Genomic DNA, 19,013 nt, shown 5'->3' on the forward strand with positions numbered 1-19,013 from the left:
TCCCCCAAGTTATTTTTTTTAATTTATTTTGTTATTTTTTGTATTTTTAGTAGAGATGGGGTTTCACCATGTTCGCCAGGATGGTCTCGATCTCCTGACCTCGTGATTCGTCCGCCTCTGCCTCCCAAAGTGCTGGGATTACAGGTGTGAGCCACCGCACCCGGCCCCCAAGTCATCTTGAGTAAAGTACCTGAGAGAAAAATTACTGAGTCATAGGATAGGTATATGTTTGACTTTGTAAAAAATCTGCCAGATCAGCTGGGTGCGATGGCTCATGCCTGTAAACCCAGCACTTTGGGAGGCCGAGGCGGGCAGATCACCTGAGTTCAGGAGTTCAGGACCAGCCTGGGCAACATGGTGAAACCTCCTCTCTACTAAAAATACAAAAATTAGCTGGGCATGGTGGCACACACCTGTAATCCCAGCTACTCGGGAGGCTGAGGCAGGAGAACCACTTGAACCTGGGAAGCAGAGGTTGCAGTGGGCCGAGATCGCACCACTGCACTCCAGCCTGGGTGACAGAGCGAGACTCTGTCTCAAAAAAAAAAAAAAAACAACCAAAAAACTGCCAGATATTTTTCAAAGTAGTTTTACCAGTTTGCATTCCTGTCAACAACATATGAGATTTCAGGTTGCTTCATATCCTTACTAACATTTTATAGTGTCAGTATTTTTTCTGATTAGTATATTTGTTTCCAATTTTAAATGTATTTCCCAAATTTCTATTTTTAAATTTTCGAAATTACAGAAAATTCAAAAGAATAATGCCATGAATATCCAGATGCTCTTTACTTAGACTGGCCAGTTGTTAACATTATACCACATTTGCTTTTTCTCTTGTGTGCAAGTTTATGTACAGAGAGAAAGAAGAGAGAGTATATATAAAATGCTTTTCTTTTGTTCTGAGCCATTTATGACATCATGACTCTTCACCACTAAATATTTAGGATGTATTTTCCAGGAACAAGAATATTTTCTGGCTGGGCAAGGTAGCTCACGCCTGTAATCCCAGCACTTTGGGAGGCCAAGGCGGGCGGATTACCTGAGGTCAGGAGTTCAAGACCAGCCTGGTCAACATGGTGAAACCCTGTCTCTACTAAAAATACAAAAATTAGCTGGGCATGGTGGCACATGCCTGTAATCCCAGCTACTCAGCAGGCTGAGGCAGGAGAATTGCTTGAGTCTGGGGCAGGCTGAGGCAGGAGAATTGCTTGAGTCCGGGAGGCAGAGGTTGCAGTGAGCCGAGATTGTGCAGCTGCACACCTGCCTGGTCGACAGAGCGAGACTCTGTCTCAAAAAAAAAAATTATCCAGGCCTGGTGGCACGCACCTATAATCCCAGCTACTTGGGAGGCTGAGGCAGGAGAAATCGCTTGAACCCAGGAGGCAGAGGTTGCAGTGGACCAAGATCGTGCCACTGCACTCCAGCCTGGGTGACAAAGTGAGACTCTGTCTTAAAAAAAAAAAAAAGAATATTTTCCTATGTTAACACAATACCATTTAATAAACCCAAGAAATTTAATGTTGGTATAATATAAAATCACCTAACAACAGTCCATACTCAGATTTCCCGTTTTCCCAGTAAAGTTCTGTATAGCTTTTTGTTTTGTTTTTCAATCCTGAATCACATACAGTAAGTCTTCACCTAACATCCTGAATCACATATAGTAAGTACTTCAACATTGTTGGTAGTCTTGGAAACTGCAACTTTAAGCAAAACAACCTATAATGAAACCTTTTTTTTTCCCTCATCAGTGTTATAACTGTGTTATTTGAGGACCTTCTGTACATTGTTTTGCTTAAAGTCACAGTTTTCAAGAACCTATCAACCACATTGAGGACTTACTGTATTTCATTTGGTTGTCATGTTGTTATTTTAGTCTTCTCTAACCTAGAAATGCTCCCTTTCCGCCCCTGTTATTCTATATCTCATGACACATGTGTTTGAAGAGTCCAGACTAGAAGAAGAAAAGTTACTCAGAACAAGAGGCTTCCAGCAGGCAACCCACAGGCTAGGTACAGATGTTGTGTTTGGTCTGTATTGTACATGAAAATTTAAATTTATTGCCAGTGTTTAAATAGGAGATTTCTGGCAACACTGGGCTCACGTTCCAGTCAATGTGGGTAACACATCATTTGCAAGCCATGCTTTTTAGTATTTGTTAGCTTATACAGTATTCAACACACGTGGAACTAAATACACTTTTTGGTGATACTCAATTATCTTGGTAGTACAGTCACTCTGATAGAACATAAAATCACATGGAATTATGCAGTCATAAAATTATTCTCTTTCCAGGTCTTCAGTCTACATTTCTCCAAAGAGAAAGTCTCTTTTTTTAATTGAACCTGGTATTCTTTAGTGACTCCCTAGTAATCACTGATCTCCCTGACAGGGATGCTGGCCCCAGATTGAGACCATTGTTTCATTAGAATTTAATAGTATTATTTTCTTTTCATTATACTTATTGACATAGTTGATGTCTGGTTATGGCAGGCAATATTAGTAATTGTATGTGCTGTATGCAAATGAAGCAATATTAGCTGTCTTATAATAGATCTCATTTATTGAGTATCTGTTGTTTCATAAATACTTTCCTAGGTTTTTTTCCTTTGGTCATAAAAATTGATGACCTGGAATCTTTGTTATACCCTTTTTACATATGAAGAAACTGGAGTTCACCAGGCGCGGTGGCTCACACCTGTAATCCTAGCACTTTGGGAAGCCAAGGTGGGTGGATCACATGAGGTCAGGAGCTTGAGACCAGCCTGGCCGACATGGCAAAACCCTGTCTCTACTAAAAATATAAAAATTTGCCAGGCGTGGTGGCGCAGGCCTGTAATCCCAGCTACTCAGGAGGCTGAGGCAGGAGAATCACTTGAACGCGGGAGGTAGAGGTTGTGGTGAGCTGAGATCACACCACTGCACTCCAGCCTGTGTGACAGAGTGAGACTCCGTCTCCAGAACAACAACAACAAAAAAAGATACTGAAGCTCAGTGAGGTTAAGTGACGTGTTTCACTAGTCAAAAGTTGTGCTGTTCCAAAAGATAACCTCTAAGGCCATAGCAGCCCTTTAGACCTGATGCTCCTGTTAAGGTCAACAGCTGTAGGAAGGTGGCAGCATGTGACTTTACACATGACATAGTGGAGCCATCAGGCAGGTGACAGTCGTGTGGGTGTGGCTGGGAGAACATGGACCATAATTTAGATAATATTTTTGCGTAAATTTTGGGAAGCTTTTTCAAAACAATACTGCCTCAGAAGACTTGCCAGTTTGCTGTCTGCTGAGGTGCATGGAGGTGCAAAGCTGAATGGTCCCAGGAAAGCATTTGTTTCAGACAACCTCTAGGTTTCTGTTTGAATGTGGGGACTTCTGTTACATAGTCACAAATTGAGATAATTATGGTTACTGCTTTTTTCCAGCATATGTAAAGGCTATTTTTTTCTTCTTGTGCATACCCTGCAGGAACAGCTTTCTCAAGTTCTCGATGCCATGTTTGAAAGGATAGTCAAAGCTGATGAGCATGTCATTGACCAAGGAGATGATGGAGACAACTTTTATGTCATAGAACGGTAGGAGGTGGAGCTTTGAAATTGTGTGGCCACACTTAATCGGATTCATGACTCAGGGCAGATGCTTTATCCTATTCTGTATTCAGCCCAGAGAGGCTTAGGGCCTGGTGAACAAGCTTCCCAAAGCCTTGTGAGAGTCCACAGCTTGTCCCTCTCTACCAGTGCTGTCCTGAATCCTCAGCACAACTCATGTTTGAAGAGCAGTCATCTAGAGTAGAAAGTCTCCTTTAGGCCAGGCACAGTGGCTCATGCCTGTAATTGCAGCACTTTGGGAGGCCAAGGCCGGTGGATCACTTGAGGTGAGGGGTTTGAGACCAGCCTGGCCAATATGGTGAAACCCCATGTCTACTAAAAATACAAAAATTAGCCGGATGTGGCGGTGCATGCCTGTAATCCCAGCTGCTTGGGAGGCTGAGGCTGGAGAATCACTTGAACCTAGGAGGCTCACGCCTGTAATCCTAGCGAAGGTTGTTGCCGTGAGCTGAGACCCCGCCGCTGCACTCCAGCCTGGGCAACAGAGCAAGACTCCATCTCAAAAAAAAAAAGGAAAGTCTCCTTTACAGTTAGTAAGGAGTGCAGGGTGTACTTTATAAACATGTTATTTGCCAGTGTCAAGTGAATTGATCCCTTGAAGAATTAGCCATGGTACTGTAGTCGTTTGAATGTTTGTATTTGAGCCTGATTTTACTCATGAATACACTGCCCTGACCTTAACCCCTCTGGCTCAGACCTAAGTATTAGGAAAAGATGAAATATTTGGGCTTGACCTGCTCACCCTACTGTGTCCTAACCTCTTGAGTTTAGTATCCTCTGGCTAGTGGCAGTGAGGTGGGTGTCCTTCTGATCTCCTTAGTCCTGAAAGAAACACTCTCACTAGAGTTTAACACCCATAAGATATTGCTTCACCTGATATCTTCCATTAATTTAAAAATAAAATGGTTTTTGGAGCTAGATAATAAAAAGGAAACAAAAATAATTTTTTTATCTTAAAGTAATTTCAGAGTTACAGAAAAGTTAAATAGTGCAAAAAATTAATCATAGGCCTGGTGCGGTGGCTCATGCCTGTAATCCTAGCACTTTTGAGAGGCCGAGGCAGGTGGATCTCTTGAGGTCCGGAGTTCGAAACCAGCCTGGCCAACGTGGTGAAACTCCGTCTCTACTAAAAAAATACAAAAATTGGCCGGTCGCAGTGGCTCATGCCTGTAATCCCAGCACTTTGGGAGGCCGAGGCGGGCAGATCACAAGGTCAGGAGTTCGAGACCAGCCTGGCCAATGTAGTGAAATTCCGTCTCTACTAAAAATACAAAAATTAGCTGGGCATGGTGGCACGTGCCTGTAGTCCCAGCTACTCGGGAGGCTGAGGCAGGAGAATCGCTTGAACCTGGGAGGCAGAGGCTGCAGTAAGCTGAGATCGCTCCACTGCACACCAGCCTGGGCAACAGTGTGAGACTTTGTCTCAAAAAAAATAAAAATAAAGTAACCAGGCATGGTGGTGTGCACCTGTAATCCCAGCTACTTGGGAGGCTGAGGCAGGAGAATTGCTTGAACCTGGGAGGTGGAGGTTACAGTGAGCCGAGATAACGCCACTGCACTCCAGCCTGGGTGACAGAGTGAGACTCGGTCTCAAAAAAAAAAAAAATATTATAAATACAGGTTCCCTAGGTTAGCGTTCTACTCCCTTTGCTTTATTAAGTTGTTGGCAAGGCTGGGCGTGGTGGCTCACGCCTGTAATCCTAGTATTTTGGGAGGCTGAGGTGGGCAGATCACTTGAGGTCAGGAGTTCGAAACCAGCCTGGCCAGCATGGTGAAACCCCAGCTCTACTAAAAATACCAAAAAAAAAAAAAAATTAGCCAGGCATGGTGGTGCACGCCTGTGGTCCCAGCTACTTGGAAGGCTGAGACAGGAGAATCACTTGAACCCACAAGGCAGAGGTTGCAATGAGCTGAGATTGTGCCATTACACTCCAGCCTGGGTGACAGAGTGAGACTTCGTCCCCACCACCAAAAGAAAAAAAAGTTGTTTTAAGTTGCAGATATAATGCCACTTTATCTCTGAATACCCCAGTGTGCATTTCCTAAAAAGGATATTCTCTTACTTTAGTACAGAACAATTATAAAAAACACAAATTAACATTTATACAATACTACATCTAATGTATGCACCTTATTCAAATTTTTCTAATTATTCTCCTCATTTTTAAGATTCTTTTAATTTCCATCAAATAGCTGTACTAGATTCATTGGTTGTGTTTCTTCTTGAGCCTTTTCTTATTTAGATTCTTGAATGGAAAATACTCTCCCTCCTTGAGTAACCTTTGGGTTCTTGCTACCTGTGACAAATTATCACACTTAGAGGAATTTTTTTTTTTTTTTTGAGACGGAGTCTTGCTCTGTCACTCAGGCTGGAGTGCAGTGGCGCGATCTCGGCTCACTTCAAGCTCCGACTCCCAGGTTCACGCCATTCTCCTGCCTCAGCCTCCCGAGTACCTGGGACTACAGGTGCCCACCACCATGCCCGGCTAATTTTTTGTATTTTTAGTAGAGACGGGAGTTTCATCACATTGGTCAGGCTGGTCTCGAACTCCTGACCTCGTGATCTGCCCGCCTCAGCCTCCCAAAGTGCTGGGATTACAGGCATGAGCCACCACCCCGTCCAAAGGAAATGTTTTCTTTACTCTAAATGCTGATTTAGGGTAAAGATGGCATAAATAATATCTTCTCAGAGAAAAGACTTTTGTCTTCATCTTTTATGCTAATACTTCTTACACAGAAATTCTACAAGTAATGACAGAATAGGTTTTTTTGTTTGTTTTTTTGGGGGGATGGAGTCTCCCTCTGTCGCAAGGCTGGAGTGCAGTGGCATGGTCTCAGCTCACTGCAACCCCCGCCTCCCAGGCTCAAGTGATTCTCTTGCCTCAGCTTCCTGAGTAGCTGGAACTACAGGTGCCCGCCACCATGCCCAGCTAATTTTTGTATTTTTAGTAGAGACGGGGTTTCACCATGTTGGCCATGATGGTCTCAATCTCTTGACCTTGTGATCTGCCCACCTCAGCCTCCCAAAGTGCTGGGATTACAGGCATGAGCCACCGCACCCAGCCCAGAATAGTTTTAAAATAAAATTATAATATAAAACTATATATTTATTTTATTTATTTATTTATTTATTTATTTTTGAGACGGAGTCTTGCTCTGTTGCTCAGGCTGGAGTGTAGTGGTGCAATCCTGGCTCACTACAACCTCCGCCTCCCGGGTTCAAGCAATTCTCCTGCCATAACCTCCTGAGTAGCTGGGATTACAGGCACCCGCCACCACTCCCAGCTAATTTTTGTATTTTAGTGGAGATGGAGTTTCACCATGTTGGCCAGGCTGGTCTTGAACTCCTGAACTCAAGTGATCCACCCGCCTTGGCCTCCCAAAGTGCTGAGATTACAGGTGTGAGCCACCATGCCAGGTCTATATTTATAATAAAATTATATTACCACCTCCAGCAGCCACCTTTCCCCTTCGTCCTGCTGTGTACTCCGCTACCAAGACAGAGGTCCCATTGGGCACTTATGGTCTGGGAAACAAGCATCCACCTGTACATGTCCACAACTTAAAGACTGAAATGCCTTTGTACAGAAGGAATGATTTATTTCATATGTAAACGAAAGGGGTTATTCTTTGTACAGTGACGGTGGTGAATAAGAGCCTGGCACAGTGGTTCGCACCTGCAATCCCAGCACTTTGGGAGGCCAAGGTGGGAGGATTGTCTGAGCCCAGGAGTTCAAAACCAGCCTGGGGAAGATAGTGAAACGTCATTTCTACAAAACGTTTTCTTAGGCCGGGCATGGTGGCTCACATCTGTAATCCCAGCACTTTAGAAGGCCCAAGTGGGCGAAGCACTTGAGGTCAGGAGTTTGAGACCAGCCTGGCCAACATGGCAAAACCTCGTCTCTACTAAAAATACAAAAAATTAGCTGGACATGGTGGTGGGCGCCTGTAATCCCAGCTACTTAGGAGGTTGAGGCGGGAGAATTGCTTCAACCTGGGAGGTGGAGGTTGCAGTGAGCCGAGATCATGCCATTGCACTCCAGCCTGGGCAACAATAATGAAACTCCATCTCAAAAAAAAAAAAAAAAAATTCAGGCTGAGCACGGTGGCTCACGCCTGTAATCCCAGCACTTTGGGAGGCTCAAGCGGGCAGATCACAAGGTCAGGATATCAAGAACATCCTGGCTAACATGGTGAAACCCCATCTCTACTAAAAATTAAAAAATTAGCTGGGCATAGTGGCATGTGCCTGTAGTCCCAGCTACCTGGAAGGCTGAGGCAGGAGAATAACTTGAACCCGGGAGGCAGAGGTTGCAGTGAGCGGAGATCATGCCACTGCACTCCAGCCTGGGCGACAGAATGGGACTCCATCTCAAAAAAACAAAACAAAACAAAAACACACAAAAAAGCATTTTTAAAAAAATTTGCCAGGCATGGTGGCGCATGCCTATAGTCCCAGCTAATTGGAAGGCTGGGGTAGGAGGATCACTTGAGCCCAAGAGGTTGAGTCTACAGTGGGCAGTGATCATAACACTGCACTCTAGCCTGGGGCACAAAGTGAGACCCTGTCTCAGAATAAAAAGAAAAGAAAAAAGAATGTGGTGATAAACAAATAGGAAAGAGCTGAGCACAGTGGCTCACACCTGTAATCCCAGCACTTTGGGAGGCCGATATGGATTACTCGAGACCAGGAGTCTGAGATTAGCCTGGGCAACATAGTGAGACCCCTGTCTCTACAAAACAGAAAAGAAAGATTATCATTCAAGTAAAAAGGTACAGTTCCTGACCTCAAAAAGTTCATGGTCAAGTTGGAGAGACAGACCTTTCAATAGATAATTATTACATAATGTGGTGGTAACAATGATAAAAACATATGCCCCATTATATAGAGGAAGACCTGAATGGGAAAGGTCAAGAGAGGCTCTCTGCAGTGCTGCTGCCTGAAATGAGTTCGTGTCACTCCCAAAGTTAAATGCTAGTGTCTGGAGGAGACACTAAAAACACTGAATTCTATGTTTCCTATTTATAACCTTATTTTGCCTTGTCTATAAAGGCCTAGGACAGGTCAGCTTCCCTACTGAGTGGTAAGCTCCCCTGAGAGCAGGGTTGGTGGCACATTCTCTGCTTTTCTTTTAATACATGATATTTAGTGATTTTGTCAGGCAGATGGAAGTTCTTTGTAGGAAATTTAGAATATAAAAAAATAAAAGGCTGGGCGCGGTGGCTCACACTTGTAATCCCAGCACTTTGGGAGGCTGAGGCGGGTGGATCACAAGATCAGGAGATCAAGACCATCCTGGCTAACACAGTGAAACCCTGTCTCTACTAAAAATACAAAAAATTAGCCAGGCGTGGTGGCGGGTGCCTGTAGTCCCAGCTGCTCAGGGAGCTGAGGCAGGAGAATGGTGTGAACCCGGGAGGCAGAGCTTACAGTGAGCCGAGATCATGCCACTGCACTCCAGCCTGGGCAACAGGGCGAGACTCCAACTCAAAATAAAATACAAACAGGATAGAAATTAATTTAGGCATAATCTGATTACCAGTGTATGGTTCCATTATTTTTTCCATGCTTTACTGTTGAGATCAGACACCTCACCCAAAATTTGGTTAAGATGTCAAGACTGATGACACTACATATACACTAAAAGGGTATGAAAAGGTTTATTACTCACATGTTGAGCATTTTTAGAGAGAGCAGGGCAGGCTCCAAGATGGATCCAAAAATGACTTCAGATAGCAGGCGAGATGACTGTCTTGGGATTTATGGTGGTTAGAAGGTGACATTAGGTGAGGGTACTCATACACAGGGGCTGGCATTTGTGTTGATTGAACTCCCCATCAGCACCAAAGGAGGGAGCACCCAGGCTTTCTTATCAGCTTGCCCAGATATGGGGCAGAAGAGGAAGGGTTTGAAAGCTGTCAACAATCAAACATCAAAAATGGAGTCGACTAATGGAGTTATCTTTACATAATTTTTTTTTACATTAAATCATACATTGTTGTGTGATTTAATTTTTTAAATCTGTTTTAAGCATGTTATGGAATATAGTATTCTGTTATTATTATTTTGAGATAGAGTCTCACTCTGCCACCCAGGCTGGAGTGCAGTGTTGTGATCTTGGCTCACTGCAACCTCTGCCTCCCAGTTTCAAGTGATTCTCCTGCCTCAGCTTCCTGAGTAGCTGGGATTACAGGCACATGCCACCACGCCCAGCTAATTTCTGTATTTTTAGTAGACACAGGGTTTTACCACGTTGGCCAGGCTGGTCTCAAACTCTTGACCTCAGGTGATCTGTCTGCCTCAGTCTCCCAAAGTGCTGGGACTACAGGTGAGCCACTGTGCCCAGCCATACTCTGTCATTATTATTATATATATATACACACACACACACACACACACACACACACACACACAGGCGTAAGCCACCATGCCTGGCCTCTGTCATTATTTTTAATGACTCCATGATATAGATAGAAACATGTATTTGACCCATCTCCTATTATTAGCAGATGAAATTACTTATAGTTTTTACTATTATAGATATTACCTGGTGAAATCCCTGTAATTAAATCTTTTGCAGTATCTTTGATTATCTCTTTTGGAATGACTAGAAATGGAATTGCTATATCAAAGGGTCTTTTTAAGGCATATGCAGGGTCTTCTTAAGGCATATGCAGAAACTGAAAAGTTTATGTTTCCCTCAGTGGTATGTTGAGAGTGCCTATTTCTGCTTGTCAGTTCTGATTTTTTTTTTTTTTAGCAATTATTGCCAATCAATAGATAAATAATTGTATCTTTTGTTTGTTTGTTTGTTTTGAGACAGAGCCCCATTCTGTCGCCCAGGCTGGAGTGCAATGACGTGATCTCGGCTCACTGCAACCTCTGCCTCCAGGTTTCAAGTGATTCTCCTGCCTCAGCCTCCCGAGTAGCTGGAATTACAGGCACCCGCCACCCGCCCAGCTAATTTTTGTATTTTTAATAAAGACGGGGTTTCACCAGATTGGCCAGGTTAGTCTCGAACTCCTGACCTCAGGTGATCCACCCACCTTGGCCTCCCAAAGCGCTGGGATTACAGGCTTGAGCCACCGCACCCGACCTGCTTTCTTTGTTTTAATCAGTCGTATCCTAATTTTCAGTAGACTATGAAAGAAAACCCATGCATTCATATCAATACCTACAGCAAAGCATTTGACAAAACTCAACGTCTTTTTGTGATGAAAATGCTCAGTAAACTAGCAACAAAAATAACTTTCCCTAACTAGATTAAAGGCATTTATTAAAAACCTACAGCTAACATCATATTTAATGGTGAAAAGTTGTTTTTTTCTTACAACTCAGAATAAGGCAAGGATGTTTGCTTTCACCACTTCCACTTAATATTGTACTGGAGGTTATAGTCAATGAAATAAGGCAAAGAAAGGAAAAGAGGGAGGGAGGGAGGCAAGGAAAAAAGGAAGAAAGAAAGTGTGGCATAGATACACAATAAAATACCATTTGACCATAAAAAAGAAGGAAGTCACGTCATTTGTAGCAACATGGAGGTCGCTATATTAAGGTAAATAAGATAGGCACAGGAAGACAAATACCACATGTTCTCGCTCACATGTGAGTGCTAAAGAACACTGATATCATAGACATAGAGAATAGAATGATATATACCAGAAACTAAGAAGGGTGGTGGGTGGATGAAGAGAAGTTGGCTAATGGGTACAAACACACAGTTAGATAGAAGAAATAAATTTTAATGTCTTTTTTTTTTCCTTTTTGTGGAGACAAGTCTCCATACGTTGCCCAGGATTGTCTCAAACTCCTGGGCTCAAGCAACCCTCCCAGTGTAGCTTCCTAAAGTGCTGAGATTACAGGTGTGAGTCACTGCACCTGGCAAGTTCTAATGTTTTATAGCATGATAAGGTGACTATACTTGGGTGACAATATTTAGCATATTTCAAAGTAACTATTAATAGAAGAGAGGACATGAAATGATACTGACACATAAAAATGACATATATCCAAGGTGATGGATACCCCAGATACCCTGACTTAATCATTACCCATTCTATGCATGGAACAAACACTCACATGTACCCCATAAATTATGTAAAATATTATATATTAATAAAAAAAATTAGGCTGGGCATGGTGGCTCATGCCTTTAATCCCAGTACTTTGGGAGGCTGAGACAGGAGGATTGCTTGAGCCCAGGAGTTCCAGACCAGCTTGGGCAACATAGTGAGACCCCATCTCTACAAAAATAAAATATTAGCCAGGTGTGGTGGCCCACGTCTGTGGTCACAGCTACTCAGGGGGCTGAGGTGAGAGGATTGCTTGGGGCCAGGAGGTGGAGGCTGCAGTGAGCCACGATTGTGCCTCTGCACTCCAGCCTGGGTGACAGAGCAAGACCCTGTCTCAAAAAAAAATATGTCAAAAAATATATATATATGTATATATATATTTATGTGCATGTATATATGTGTGTATATATATATATATATTTTTTTAAGTTAAAGATGGGGGAAAAAGGAAGGGGCATATAGATTGGAAAGGAAGTATTAAAACTTTGTTTCAGGTGACATGATCCTCTATGTAGAAAATTCCGGCCGGGTGTGGTGGCTCACACCTGTAATCCCAGCACTTTGGGAGGCTGAGGCAGGCGGATCATGAAGTCAGGAGATTGAGACCATCCTGGCTAACATGGTGAAACCCTGTCTCTACTAAAAATACAAAAAAATTAGCCAGGCATGGTGGCGCGCACCTGTAGTCCCAGCTACTCGGGAGGCTGAGGCAGGAGAATGGCGTGAGCCCAGGAGGTGGAGCTTGCAGTGAGCTGAGATCCCGCCGCTGCGCTCCAGCCTGGGTGACAGAGCTAGACTCCGTCTCAAAAAAAGAAAAAATTCCAAGAATGCCACAAAAAGGCTACTAGAATTAATAAGTGAGTTTAGCAAGGTTATAGGACACAGTACAAAGTCAAAATACAAAAATATGGTTTTTTTTTTATATACTAGCAAAGTTCCATTGGAAATCTCTTAAAACAACATTTTCTATTATATGTACCTGCCAATTCTTAACATTTATTATTAGAAGTAACTAATGAAATTATTTTTTATCATTCTTTTAGGGGAACTTATGACATTTTAGTAACAAAAGATAATCAAACCCGCTCTGTTGGTCAATATGACAACCGTGGCAGTTTTGGAGAACTAGCTCTGATGTACAACACCCCAAGAGCTGCTACCATTGTTGCTACCTCAGAAGGCTCCCTTTGGGGACTGGTGAGTGAGAGAAATCGTTCCCCTTGCAAGGCACAGTATTAATTCCCTTTCTGTGTCTCTGTCCTTGGGCTGTTGATTTACACTATATCTTACAGCCATCCTGGCTAACATGGTGAAACTCCGTCTCTACTAAAAAATGCAAAAAAATTATCCGGTTGTGGTGGTGGGCATGTGTAGTCCCAGCTAGTCGGGAGGCTGAGACAGGAGAATGGCGTGAACCCGGGAGATGGAGCTTGCAGTGAGCCGAGATCGCGCCACTGTACTCCAGCCTGGGCGACACAGTGAGACTCCGTCTCAAAAAAAAAAAAAAAAAAAGCATTTTATTGTGACATCCTGATGTTAAATTAAGAGTGCTCCTGAAAGAGATACAGTGACTTAAGGATAGGTCACACACTTGGGGACTCAATGATTGAAAAACTCAAGAATACATTTGTATAGGGGAATAATAAATAATGGGGGGCCAGGCACGGTGACTCAACACCTGTAATCCCAGCACTTGGGGAGGCCAAGGCAGGAAGATCACTTGAGGTCAGGAGTTCGAGACCAGCCTGAGCAACATGGTAAAACCCTGTCTCTACTAAAAATATGAAAATTAGCCAGTCATGGTGGTGGGCGCCTGTAGTCCCAGGAGGTGGAGGTTGCAGTGAGCCAAGATCACGCCACTGCACTCTAGCCTGGGCGACTGAGCAAGACTCCATCTCAAAAAATACAAAATCAAATAATAAAATAAGCCTTGGTGCCAACTACTGGTTCAGATCAAGATGGAATAGCCCTATTCCATGCTAGTGTTCTCACTTAAAAACTTAAAAACACACACACACAACTATGGACATAATAGAGCAAACATAGGAAGACCCTGAAAGGTGGAAAGAAGAAGGCAGACTATCTAGGGATATCGGGGCTTGAGGAAAGACATGACAGTGAGTTCCCAGGTTCCCATATATCCCAGATGGGGTGCTGGAAAGCCTGAAATCCAGATCTTCCAACAGGTATAGTCAACAAAAGCAAAACTTCATCTCAAAAACAAAAACAAAACAAAACAAAAGAACGAACAACTAACAGAAAATCAGCTAGTGTCAGCTAGGATATGGAAGAACTTAACACCATTAATTAACAAAAGCTATCTGAAATTTATAGAACACTGCACACAGCAACAACAGAATGAACATTTTTTTCAAGCCCATGGAACATTCACCCAAATAGACCATATCCTGGAATATAAAATAAAACTTAAAAAATGTAAAAGATTTGAAATCAGGTTGATTTCAAGCCTGTTATCCCAGCACTTGGGGAGGTTGAGGTGGGAGGATTGAGTCCAGGAATTTGAGACCTGCCTGGGCAGCATAGTGAGACCACATCTCTATTTAAAATTTTAAGAAATAATGAAAATTTTAAAAAAATTGAAATCAGAATGTGTTCTCTAACTACAATTGAAAGAAAGAAACTAAAAATCAATAACAGATCTCCAGACACTTAGAAATTAAATAACATTCTTTTTGGTGTGAGCAGGAGCTAACTGCAGCCTTGACCTCCTGAGGTCAAGCAATCCTCCCACCTCAGCCTCCCAAGTAACTGGGACTACAGGTGTGTACCACCATGCCTGACTTTTTTTTTTTTTCTTTGTAGAGACAGAGTCTCACTATGTTGCTCAGGCTGGTCTTGAACTTCTGGGCTCAAGCAGTCCTCCTGCCTTGGCCTCCCAAAGTGCTGGAATTACAGGCATGAGCCACTGTGCCCAGCCAAATAACACATTCTTTTTTTCTTTTTTGAGATGATCTTGGCTCACTGCAACCTCCGCCTCCTGGGTTCAAGTGATTGTCCTCCTTCAGCCTCCTGAGTAGCTGGGATTACAGATGTGTGCACATGTGCCACCACACCCAGCCAATTTTTGTATTTTTAGTAGAAATGGAGTTTCACCATGTTGGCCAGGCTGGTCTCGAACTCCTGACCTCGGGTGATCTGCCCACCTCGGCCTCCCAAAGTGCTGGGATTACAGGCAAGAGCCACCGCACCCAGCCAAATAACCCATTCTTGGATAATCTCTAAGACCAAGTCTCAGTGAAAATTGAAAACTGTATGCTGAGCTGTAAAACCACCTGCTTTGTGGCTGGGGTATGAGGATTAAATACATGGGCATAAGAGAAGCGACTCCCTTAGTGCCTGGTACAAGGTGGGTGTTCACAGGATGATGGCACAAGCTCCCCATGGCCATGGTGCTACTCACCACCCTTCTTTTCCTGAGACTTCCTTTCCCAAGACTCCTGTTCTTTCTATTTCCTTGCCTTTGGCAGTCGTTTCCTCTTCTCCTTGCTTTCTTAGGTCACTGACCTATCAAGATGTCCTTTTGGCGTCTACTTTTCTCCTGTTCATTCACTTGCTTTGCAAGCCCAGACTCTTCCAAAGCTTCAGTACCACCTCTAGGAAAGTAACTCACAGAAGGTCCTCTCCAGCCTGACTTCTTCTTTGGGCCTCACAAGGCCTTGGAAATGCCTTCTGAGGTCGAAGTAGGGAGGATCTGGTGTCGTCACTGAGTTTTTCAAGTTGGATCCTACATTCCTGCTTTTATAGTGGGCAGCTGCCATCATGGCCCCTATACTTAGTCTCTTCTGCTTTCTCTTGCTTTATTGAAAGTCAACAGAAGGTTTCCTGGGAAATTCCTGCAGTCACAGGAGAGAGTAGCACTCCTTTTCTCTTTTGAACTTCAGGGCTGTTTGCTTGCCTCTGACCATTTGCTGCCTTTGGGAATTTCCTCTTCACCACTCGATTGGATGCTCATCAAAGGCTATGTTGATGTCTGGTGCTTTTTTTATATTCCCCACAGCCATGGGAACTGGCCTTGCACCACATGAAAAGAGAGTTTTGGGAAGTGTTAAAGCATGCATAAAAAGGGGTAGAACCAGCTGGGTGTGGTGACTCATGCTGTAATCCCAGTACTTTGGGAGGTCATGGTGGGCAAATCACATGAGCCTAGGCATTCAAGACCAGCATGGGCAACATGGTGAAACCCTGTCTCTATGAAAAATAAGAAATTAGCTGATGTGGCGGCACATGCCTGTAGTCCCAGCTACTTGGGACGCTGAGTTGGGAGGATCACCTGGGCCCAAGAGGTCAAGGCTGCAGTGAGCTGTGATCATGCCACTACACTCCAGCCTGCTGAGTGACAGAGTGAGACTCTGTCTCAAAAAAAAAAGTCGCTTGCCGGGCGTAGTGGCTCATGCCTGTAATCCCAGCACTTCGGAGGCCAAGGCGGGCAGATCACCTGAGGTCAGGAGTTGGAGACCAGCCTGACAAACATGGAGAAACCCCATCTCTACTACAAAATACAAAATTAGCCGGGCATGGTGATGCATGCCTGTAATCCTAGCTACTCCAGAAGCCAAGGCAGGAGAATCACTTGAACCTGGGAGACGGAGGTTGCGGTAAGGCAAGATTGCGCCATTGCACTCCAACGTGGGTAACAAGAACGAAACTCCATCTCAAAAAAAAAAAAAAAAAAAAAAGTCGCTGTAAGAGACATTTGTTGTGGTCGGGTGCAGTAATACCAGCATTTTGGGAGGCCAAGGCGGGCAAATCATGAGGTCAGGATATTGAGACCATCCTGGCTAACACTGTGTGTGAGTGTGAGTGTGTGTGTGTCCCCATCTATCTTTTGAGACAGTCTCACTCTGTTGGTCAGGCTGGAGTGCAGTGGTGCCCTCACACCTCACTGCAACTCACCTCCCAGGGCTCAAGCGATCCTCCCACCTCTGCCTCCCCAGTAACTGGGACCACAAGTGCACGCCACCATGCCTGGCTAATTTTTGTATTTTTTGTACAGATGGGTTTTGCCATGTTGCCTAGGCTGCTCTCAAACTTCTGGGCTCAAACAATCCACCCACCTCAGCCTCCCAAAGTGCTGGGAATATAGTTGTGAGCCACTGTTCCCAGCCTGTATGGTTTTTTTTTTTTTTTTAATAAATAAATAAAATATTGGAGTTTTCTGTTTTTGTGGGGTTTTTTTGTTTGCTTTTTTTGAGATAGAGTCTCGCTCTGTCTCCCAGGCTAGAGTGCAGTGGCGTGATCTTGGCTCACTGCAACCTCCACCTCCCAGGTTCAAGCGATTCTCCTGTCTCAGCCTCCCTAGTAGCTGGGACTGCAGGTGTGTGCCGCCACGCCCAGCTAATTTTTTGTATTTTTAGTAGAGATGGGGTTTCATCATGTTAGCCAGGATGGTCTCGATCTCCTGACCTTGTGATCCGCCTGCCTCAGCCTCCCAAAGTGCTGGGATTATAGGGGTGAGCCACTGCGCCCAGCCTGTTTTTGTGTTTTAAATAGAGTTGAGGTCTCATTGTGTTGCCCAGGCTGATCTTAAATTCCTAGCCTCAAGCGATCCTCCTGCCTTGGCCTCCCAAAGTGCAGGGATTACAGGCATGAGCCACCACACACAGACTAAAATATCGTTTTCTTTTTATTTTTTTTCGAGGCAGGGTCTCGCTCTGTTACCCAGGCTGGAGTGCAGTGGCATGATCTCGGCTCACTGCAACCTCCGCCTCCCAGGTTCAAGTGATTCTCCTGTCTCAGCGTCCCGAGAAGCTGGGATTACAGGCGCCCACCACCATGCCTGGCTAATTTTTGTATTTTTAGTAGAGATGGGGTTTCACCATATTGGCCAGGCTGGTCTTGAACTCCTGACCTCAAGCGATCTGTCCGCCTCGGCCTCCCAAAGTTCTGGGATTACGGGCCTGAGCCACTGCGCCCAGCCCATTATTATACTTTCTAACAAAATGTATATATATATAGTATATATAGTCCTGACAGCCTGAGGTGGAAGAAAGGTAGTTAACTTAGATACAAATAACTGCTTGCCCATTTAGGAATCTAAGACTAAGCAATTAACATTCTCACATGTATCTCCCTGCACATGTGTACACATATCTGAGAAGTGCCTGGCTTTGGTTAACTGTCTTCTGATCAGAATCCATTACTTACTAAGCCAGGCACAGTGTTGTGTACCTGTAGTCCCAGCTACTTGGGAGGCTGAGGTGGGGAGATCACTTGACCCCAGGAGTTCAAAGCCAGCCTGGACAACATTGGGGGACCCTATCCCAAGATAAAACAGAAGGAATCCATGACTTGCTAGAGTCAAGGTATCTTTCATATGCCTGCCTTCCATCTTGCGTATTCCTCCCATGTCTCTCCATTAACTTAAATCCTACCTTTCAGGTCCCAGACATTTTTGCTGCAAAATAATCTTTGATCACTCCTGCCTACTGTGATCTCCCCTTCTTACCTTGAAATTTATGTAGCACTTGTCTTCTGTAGTTTCACCAAGCACATTTCATATGCTCATATGCTGTCTTGAACTGTAGACTTTTTATTTTTATTTTTTATTTTTTTTGAGACACGGTTTCAACTTATGTCACCCAGGCTGGAGTGCAGTGGCGTAATCTCAGCTCACTGCAACCTTAGCCTCCTGAGCTCAAGTGATTCTCCAGCCTCAGCCTCCCAACTAGCTGGAACTAGGCAAACGCCACCATGCCCAGCTAATTTTTGTATTTTTTTAGAGATGGGGTTTCACCATGTTGCACAGCCTGGTCTTGAACTCCTGAGCTCAAGTGATCCGTCTAACTCAGCCTCCCAGAATGCTGAGATTACAGGTGTGAGCCACTGCACCTGTCCTTGAAATGTAGACTTCTTATTCCTATGTATTTTGTTGTTGTTGTTGTTGTTGATATTGTTGTTTTTGGGACATAGTGTCACTCTGCTGCCCAGGCTGGAATGCAGTTGTGCAATCACAACTCACAGCAGCTTTGACCTCTCAGGCTCTGGTGAGCCTTTCACCTCAGCCACCCAAGTACAGACATGTGCCACCATGCCCAGCTAACTTTTTTTGTGTATTTTTTCGTAGAGAGGGTGTTTCACCATGTTGCCTAGGCTGGTTTCATACTCCTGGGCTCAAGCAATTTGCCCACCTTAGCCTCCCAAAATGCTAGGAGTACAGGCAGTGAGCCACTGCATTCAGCCAACCTTCATATTTTGATATTTTATATTATCTCCCCATTAAGATTGTAAACTTTTTTAGGGCAAGAACAATCTAATTGTTTTGGATTTTTAAAGTTTTTTTAAATCCTGGATTCTAAGGATTAAATGATTGTTT

General features: G+C 44.0%; 1 protein-coding gene across 6 annotated transcripts in view; it reads left to right on the forward strand.

The window, feature by feature from the left end:
- PRKAR2A (protein kinase cAMP-dependent type II regulatory subunit alpha) overlaps positions 1 to 19,013 on the forward strand; it is a 95,108-nt gene that overhangs the window by 56,923 nt on the left and 19,172 nt on the right. For all 6 annotated transcript variants that reach the window (XM_024244838.2, XM_024244839.2, XM_054550824.2 and 3 more), the window contains 2 exons: positions 3,468 to 3,574; positions 12,724 to 12,877. In XM_024244838.2, coding sequence (XP_024100606.1) covers positions 3,468 to 3,574; positions 12,724 to 12,877 — 261 coding nt within the window. The remainder of the gene's footprint in view (positions 1 to 3,467; positions 3,575 to 12,723; positions 12,878 to 19,013) is intronic.

The sequence above is a fragment of the Pongo abelii genome, chromosome 2 (assembly GCF_028885655.2).
Source record: "Pongo abelii isolate AG06213 chromosome 2, NHGRI_mPonAbe1-v2.0_pri, whole genome shotgun sequence".
Classification (NCBI taxonomy): Eukaryota; Metazoa; Chordata; class Mammalia; order Primates; family Hominidae; genus Pongo; species Pongo abelii.